Source organism: Rhopalosiphum maidis, chromosome 1 (genome assembly GCF_003676215.2).
Source record: "Rhopalosiphum maidis isolate BTI-1 chromosome 1, ASM367621v3, whole genome shotgun sequence".
NCBI classification, from domain to species: Eukaryota; Metazoa; Arthropoda; class Insecta; order Hemiptera; family Aphididae; genus Rhopalosiphum; species Rhopalosiphum maidis.
The window spans coordinates 2,189,217-2,198,153 of NC_040877.1; the positions used below are offsets into that span (position 1 = coordinate 2,189,217).

General features: G+C 26.1%; 1 protein-coding gene across 5 annotated transcripts; it reads left to right on the forward strand.

Annotated features, from left to right (window-relative positions):
• Positions 1-309: 309 nt before the first annotated feature.
• LOC113548424 (F-box/LRR-repeat protein 20) lies at positions 310-6,714 on the forward strand. 5 transcript variants are annotated; one of them, XM_026949295.1, is made up of 13 exons: positions 311-578; positions 797-904; positions 1,239-1,525; positions 3,725-3,838; positions 3,941-4,008; positions 4,083-4,212; positions 4,271-4,434; positions 4,500-4,657; positions 5,495-5,634; positions 5,699-5,890; positions 5,951-6,052; positions 6,120-6,332; positions 6,536-6,714. In XM_026949295.1, the coding sequence occupies exons 4-13, from the start codon at positions 3,746-3,748 to the stop codon at positions 6,641-6,643; spliced, it is 1,368 nt and encodes a 455-aa protein (XP_026805096.1). In that variant the 5' UTR covers positions 311-578; positions 797-904; positions 1,239-1,525; positions 3,725-3,745; the 3' UTR covers positions 6,644-6,714. The 5 variants fall into 5 exon arrangements, with proteins under 5 accessions (XP_026805099.1, XP_026805096.1, XP_026805095.1 ...); XM_026949298.1 differs by lacking the exon at positions 1,239-1,525 and having other exon boundaries at positions 310-578; positions 3,728-3,838; XM_026949294.1 differs by having other exon boundaries at positions 311-904.
• Positions 6,715-8,937: the final 2,223 nt, after the last annotated feature.

Sequence of the window (8,937 nt, forward strand, 5' to 3'; positions counted from 1 at the left end):
GTGACTACTGACTACAACCGTCTTTGTCTAATCTTACTACTCTTACTACGGTATGGTAAGTCTATTCTGTAATGGACAATGGTATGACCACAGCCAAGATGGATAGCCCGATAGGTATATAGTATATACTATATATCCTTTATATCCACCTTGACCACTATTCAGCCGTCTATAGTCTATATTATCAATTTCGGTCGATTCAATCACAACAGCTGATCGATATTTTCCTCCGCGTCGAATTTCATACTTAGATCATATGGTACATACTACTATACTAGAGAGCCTATTTAAATCTTAAACACGGCGCGGTAATACCCATAGATATTAAAGAATTTATTTTATCTATTTCATCTATTCTGTAGTATTACACTCTTCCGTATCTTGGGTAAACAAAATAACATAATATGCAAAATGCAAATGGATGTTAATGCGCAGGTTCGTTTTCATGTTTTTTTGAGGTACTTCAGTTTTCAATTCACAGCTAAACAAGAATCCAATCAGCTGATCGAGTGCCATTTCAATAAACAATGCTTATATAGACATATAGTACCATTTATTTTTATTTTTATGTCTTGACAGTGAGTAGTGACATACATATTATTCTGTAACTGTGATATTATATACAATATAGATAAGACTTAACCTTAGAATTAAGTTGTTACTCCATACTCGTCTCGTCCGAGTCGTTCGCTCATCGTTGATCTGAATACTCGAGTATTTCAAATCGTGGCTTATATCGGTTATCGTATTACAGAGTAGCGGCAGAATCTATAATATAATATTATTGTTTTTATAGTTGGTTGTTGGTATTTATTATTATCACTTCAATAGTTCAGTGGTTCAGTCACGGACCATCTTAGTCCGTGGGTTCAGTCGATCTACGAATGGTATCAATGATGTTGATGTATGTGCCTTTAATAATGTATACTATATTATTATAATAATAGTATAATGTTATTATTATTATTGTGACCATGTGTAAATTAGCAGTTTATTATTGTTATTATTTTTAATGTTGTATTATACGCGTAGGTATTTAAATTATAATTTCTTCGTCCTTAGTTTGGTGCGTATCGGGTTTTTTAATAGTCTAACATATATTTTTTTATATGCACACGAATATAATATAATAATAATAATAATAATAAAATGGTTATACTTATATAATAAATTATAATTCGGTTTGTATCATGTGCACGTCAATACGTGTAAACATTTCGGAATGACCTGTTCGGCAGGGGAAACAATCATCGAAGACGGTGGGAAAATCTACAATTACGTCGGTAAAGGAGGCGGTACGACACGAATACGCGGTAGCCTTGTCGTCGACTATTACGGTGGAACAACAACGGTCGGACAACCCGGACAATGGTTTTTGTCGCGTTCCACCATCGCGTGGGAGAATACGTAAAAATTAAAGAGGATAACGACGACGATAGTCGACGTCTGTGCAACAAATTCTTAACGACCGTCGCTTTGATGTCGCGCACGATCGGGTGAATGTTGAAGCGAGTAAATGTGACCGGTAATTAATAATCAACATAATATTATAATTAATAACCGTGTTGGGTAACATAATAATTGATACCTATCAATAATATAAATACTCAATAAGTGTTTGTCAGATGAAAGGAATAATACTCAAATAAGTTGAGTCGAGTTAAATAAAGAAATAAAGGAAATCAGGGCAGAGGTGGCCAAATCATGGTCAAATTTATAATGGTAAATGTATCTGACCCATATGTTCAAGTGATCAGAGATGATGTTTTAAATGACGTTGAGTATAAGAAAGTAGATGATAGATGTGAGAAGAAAACTTAATACATTTTAATGTGGTTGTATAGTACCTATAAGCTCGGTTGGCCAATCATATTCCAATAGCGTATTGTGTCTGGTCTCGTCAATATGATCTAAACGCTGAGGTTCCCAACCTTTTTTGACTTACAGCACCCTTAGTCATTTTCTTAATATCCGGAGGCACCCATGCCCTATGGCCTATAGACTAAAAATATAATTCAAATAATTTTGTGGCACCCATCATCCTGGTTGTGAATCTGATCTTAAGGCTTAAGATTAATTGTCGTACAATTTAGGAAGGCTAAAACTAATTTAGTTTTAATTATTCTGAATTTTTTGAGTTTTGATGAATATTTAGAGTCAACCTTCTTCAATTCCTGTACCTATAATATGATTTACTCAATTTAGTTAATTTATAGATTAACTAATTATATTATTTTGTTTTTTCATTCAATACCTTGATAATTTTGGTTTGGTTGGATACATATACCTGCAATGATATGTTTCTACTAATTAATATCAATAAATATTTTGATTAACTAAGAAAACACTTTTTTTCTAGCTGCTAGGTATTCTGTAAGAGAAAAAAAATTTTCCTAAACTCAGAGGACATGTTAAATCAAGTGTTAAATTAATGAATAATTTTTATTCAGTTAAAAAATTTAATAAAATATGAAATATTACTTATACATTGACATTACTTCATGCTTTACCACATTTTTATTTTTGTCATTTACCTACTTTTAAGAATAAATAAATTTTAATAACAAAGAAAGAGAATCATTTAAAACCAATTTGTTTATTAAATATTTTTTTCGATTAGTTTTTAAGTTACATTAAGTATTTTAACAAGTTAGGTTAAAATCATAATAGTTAATTAAAACTTTTTATTAATTGAAGGAAACAACTTAGACTAGTGAACTTAAGATATATAATATGAAAATAACACAATGTATAGGTAAATGTATATCATTGAATGTAATGTTAACTTGTATAAATTATTATCATTAATTATAATAAAGCAAAATATAGAGATTGTAATATAGGTACTAATGCACTTTAATAAAACTATAGGTACCATAGTGGTGTTGATATTTTGTGTGTAATTTATTTTAGTAGTTTATTATCTTTTTTGATAAAATATATTTAAAAAAACCATTGGAATCACATTAAACCTTAATTATAAACAGTTAATTGTTGTTTCAATTGTTATCACTTATCAATAACTTCAGTCTGTTAATATTAATCTGTTAGATATTTTAGTGTTACAGCAGTTAAGTATACCATAGAATAAGTATTGTTAGTGCATACCTACGCAATATAGATAATGTTTGTATCACTCTTTCATTGTTTTAAACAACCATTTGTTATCTAATTTTCAGCATTTATATTTAATATAATTTAATATTTACCTTATACCATAATATCAATAGTTCTGTATAGGGTACTAAGGTCAGTTAGTAATCAGTATTCTATTCAATAGCAATAGATAGTTCATGTTTATAATACAACTGTATAATAATATTTTCATTATTATTTTATTTGTGTGCTCAAAATAATACATAAGTAGTATCTAACATTGTTCATATTTCTAATCTGTACAATTATTATTGTTATATCTTTTGGACCTTTAGTGTCTGTAAGTTTATGACTTGTTAAGGTCAATTTATTAAATTATTTTATTACATAATAGCATTTATTTTTAAATATTGTATTACGTTTCATACTTTTATGTTAATTGAATGCTTAAATTTTGATAAGGCATTGAGTACATTAGATAAGTACTTATATTACTATTGATTTAATATTATTATTGTTATTATCCTACCTAGGTACCTAAAAAATTTATTTTTTAGTTATAAGATCAATAATTTTTTATTTTTGAAGTTCATATGGAATTTGTACCTTCCTATATGTTTATTGTTAGCAGATTAATTCTTATCAATATATGACCATGGAAACGCTTACAAGAGATGTGCCATCAAGTATGCAACATCATAATAATTCATCTATTTCAAATATGAAACATAATTATGTTCAGGTACATATATTATTACAATTTTGTACTTAAATCGTTTTTAATATTACTATATCTATTACATGTATATATATTTTTTATCATGTAATAAATATACTTTTTCAGTTATCCAAAACATGTTTAGATGAAGATGCTCAAATAAATAAAAAATTACCAAAAGAGCTTTTATTACGGTACAGTTTAAATTTGTTATTTGTTTGATATACAAAATATAATAAAATACTGATTATATAATTGTTTATTTCAGAATATTTTCATACCTAGATGTTGTGTCATTATGCCGATGTGCTCAAGTATCTCGTGCTTGGAACATATTAGCATTAGATGGAAGCAATTGGCAAAAAATTGACTTGTTTGAATTTCAAACTGATGTTGAAGTAAATATAATTTTCTTAGTTGTATAAAATTTTTTTTTATAAAAATATAATTTTTTAGGGTCCGGTAATAGAAAATATATCAAGACGATGTGGTGGTTTTTTGCGGCAAATTAGTTTGCGTGGATGTCAATCAGTTGGAGACGGCTCTCTAAAAACACTTGCTCAGTGTTGTAATTATATTGAATATATAAACCTGAATGGATGTAAGAGAATTACAGATAGGTAAATTAAATTCACTAAAATAGCTGTATGTATAAGGATATGTCTTTTAATGTTTGTTTTTACAGCACTAGTCAGTCCTTAAGTCAATATTGTAAGAAACTATTGTCATTGGACATTGGTTCATGCTCTATGGTGACTGATTTGTCTTTAAAAGCGATTTCTGATGGTTGCCCTAATTTGACTAGTGTTAATATATCTTGGTGTGATGGTATTACAGAAAATGGTAAGTATTTTTCCTTTTGTTCTCTTCTTATTTTATATATATGCCAAATTGTAACTTACTCTAAAAAGTACAATTTCTCTCATTTTAATTATCATTTATGTGACATTAATTTACATTGTTCACCCTTGGTTAAAGACTTAGATATTTTATTTGATTCTAAACTACTATTCAATGCTCATATATTGGCGATTAAAAATAAAGCCTTAGCTATAATTGGTATGATAAAAAGAAACTGTTTTGATTTTTGTGATCCACTTGTTCTCAAATGTGTATATACCTTACTAGTCCGTTCCTTATTAGAATATGCTCTATTAATTCGGGAACACAACAATGCAGGACATAATGATCAACTTGAAAAAGTGCAAAATAAAGTTCTCAGATTTATATGCTATAAATGTAATATTCTAAGAGCTCCTCACTCTGGTCACAAAAATATTTTAAAATTATTAAACTAAGAAACTTTAAAACTATGTAGAAATTTATCATTTCTCCAAATTACTAAATAACAAGATTAATGATTCAATTTTATTAAGTCAATTAAATTTCAAAGTTAATAAACATTACACTCGTAACAATTAATATTTTATAATCCAGATTCTTCTAAAAAGTATATGTCAAACGATCCAATAAATATTTTAATGTCTTCTGGAAATAGTCAATTACTTTAATAAACATTATTATTATTCTATGTATTAATCTATTTATATTTTATTATGTTATATCTTATTATTTTTAAATTATATTATACTATTGTTATTTATACAAATATATTGTGAATTAAACATTTATATTAATAAATAAATAAATAAATAAATAAAATATTTTATAATTATAAAGGTGTGGAAGCCTTAGCACATGGTTGTCCAAAATTGAAATCATTTATATCCAAAGGCTGTACAAGAATGACAACACGAGCAATCAGTTGCTTAGCACAACATTGTACACAATTAGAAGTAATAAATTTGCATGGTTGCAATGTAAGTATAATGAATTGTTAATTTTATATTTGACTCAACTATCATTGAATTCAATTTTTCTTAGAACATTGAAGATGAAGCTGTGATAAAGTTAGCCAACAACTGTAGTTCTTTAAAATATTTATGTCTTGCAAACTGTTCTTTATTAACTGATAGCTGTCTTGTTTCCCTTGCCGAACAATGTTATCAGCTAAATACCTTAGAAGTAGCTGGTTGTTCGCAGTTTACTGATATAGGATTTTTAGCATTATCAAAAGTAATGATAAATACTAAATACAGTTTGTAAATATTTCATACTACCAATAATTTTTAATAGACGTGTCATCTAATGGAAAAAATGGATTTAGAAGAATGTGTATTTATTACAGACTCAACTCTATTTCATTTAGCAATGGGATGCCCTCGGCTTGAGAATTTGGTATCTATTATTGATAATTTATTTGTATTCAATTAATTTTAATTTTAATTCATACTTTTAATAACAGAGTTTATCACATTGTGAACTAATCACTGATGAAGGCATTAGACATCTGAGTACTTCAACATGTGCATCTGAACACTTGGCTGTACTTGAACTGGACAACTGTCCTCTTATTACTGATGCATCTCTAGAACACCTTATTAATTGTCACAACTTGCAAAGAATAATGTTGTATGACTGTCAACTTATTACTAGGAATGGAATAAAACGACTTAGGGTTAGTGAACATTTTCTTAATTTATATTATATATATATAAGCTAGTTCATTATAATTTTTATGTGAAAATAATCAATACATGGAACTTAAATACAATATAGCCTTTAATTTATCATAATACATTAATGCATAATTTGTTAATTTAATTTAACTTAATTATTTTTTTTTTTTGTAATTTATAACTATTTCTTGTATTCATTTAGACACACTCGCCTAACATAAATGTGCACGCCTACTTTGCACCTGTGACGCCGCCACCATCAACTGGCAATAGTCGGCAACATTATTGTCGTTGCTGTGCCATATTGTGAGCCTGGCTTGAAGGCCGGTCATGCATACGTGTGTGTGCTACTTGCCTAAAATATTTGGCGAACATTTTGCAATCATTTGCCTGCTGTGTATTAAAATATAATATTTATTTTCTACCATTCTTTTTTATAATCATGATATTGTATTGTTTATTATTATATTTAGTATACGTACATAGATAGTGATTATATGTTAAGCACTATAAAGAAAATCTATCCATTTGGACTAATATATTATACTGGTTAATGTATTATGCGTGTGTTAGTATATATGTACATATTAACACATGATTATGGTTCACTAAATTATATGTGCCTGTATTTTCCTTTTAATATTTTTAGTTGAATGAAACTTGTAGTACATATATACATGTTATACTATGTATTTATTAACAGGAATACTTTTTTGTTGAATGATTCATTTAATGTAAGACACTTATTATTTCTAAATATTACTAAATATTTCTTTTATGTAATTTTAAGTTGCTATTAAATAACATTTTTGGAAAATCATAATTTTACTACTCTATATTGTTATGATTTTAAAGTTTTTTACTCTTGAATGATAACATACATTTTTATTTTCATGTTTTGAAGCAAAATATTATTCAGAGTATTTTGATCTATAAAAATCATATTTTGGACAAATAGCTGATTAGTTATAATAACTATTAATTATAGTTATTTAAAGTTAAAATTAGGAGATTAGTGAACCAACATTTTGTGGGGTATACTAGTACTACTATTCCACTCATCTAAATTTAAAGTATTTATAACTTATAAACTACTTATCTGAAATTTAATTTTTATGTATTGTAGTACTCCAAAAAATATTCTGCTTTTAAATAGTTAATTAAAAATGAAAAATTGTAAAAAAAAGTTTTTAAAAACAATAGTTTTTGAAATAAGAAGTGTTTTACGTCAATTTAATCACTCAATATAATATTACCTTATGCATAATTTTGAACTTAATTTGTGAAACACCAAACTAAAATGATTACTGTGCTATCAATTTCTCTTATTTGTGACAATTTAACTTAAATCTTCTGTGTATCCTCAACAGTGAACCACTGTATATTATATAGATTAATTATTATTGTATTTTTTTTTATCATCTATTCTAAATCATGTTCCTTTATGACAATACAATATATAGAAAAATAATAAAATATTTATAGATACTACTAAGTATTATGCCTCTAATTTTATCATAAACATAATAAATTTAATCTGGATAGTTCTAAAATTATCTTCATTAAACATGTTATAGTTCTTAGGTCTTGAACAAAGTTAATTCTTATTATTGTGTTTTAAATAGTTATTTTGTATTTTTTTTTTTACCTATTTTCCAATTTTAGTACAAACAAATTTTTTAATACATGTAACATGTTTAATATTTAATATTTACCTAATATATTTATACTAGATTTCCATATTTTATGAACACATAACATATTTTTTTGGTGCTTGCTCTTAAGACTTATTGAATAAATATTAATATTTAAGATTTCAGAACTTCTTTAATATGTAATTTTTCCAATTAATATTATTCCGATTCCAAAAATTTATTCAATTCTCCTATTGAAATAAAAAACCTTAAATACAAATTTAATTTTTTAAATAAATTCCATCTTATATATTTTATTTTAATTACTTGTTGAAAAGTTTAGAAATGTCAAAGCTTACATTTAATTTAAGCATGATATAACATTTGAAGATTATTAAAATTTTAAGTAAGTAGACTAAGAGTGACTTGGCATAATATGTATTATCATTTATCAGTAATTACAAAATTTTGCATTTTACTTATACCTATAAGTAAAAACTAAATGTTTATTAAGACATTCTTAATTCAGATAATTAGTTACCAATGTGATATATTTTTATTGAAATACAATAGTATATGACAATTTAAAACTTAAAAACGCTTGAATCAATTGCTACTTGTTTGATCTATTATTTTTGGTTCCAGGTCTAAAAATCTCCAATAAAATATATATCCCGAAAAGATATTTCTTCTATACAAAATATATTTTAAAAAATATAAAAAAAAATTAAAATTTGCCGTTACTAATTTAGAATATGAAAATTCATTATATTTTTAAAATATTGGCTAATAAACGACTGTGATATAATTTATTGTTATTATTATAATTAAATAGATATTTTGTATAGGTGAAACACTTGTATTTTGTAGGAGATAAAATTTTGATTGATATTTTGATCAAAGTTTTTTTACCAGTTACCATTATTTTCATACCCCATACCAATGTAACATGAATAATATTATTATTTAT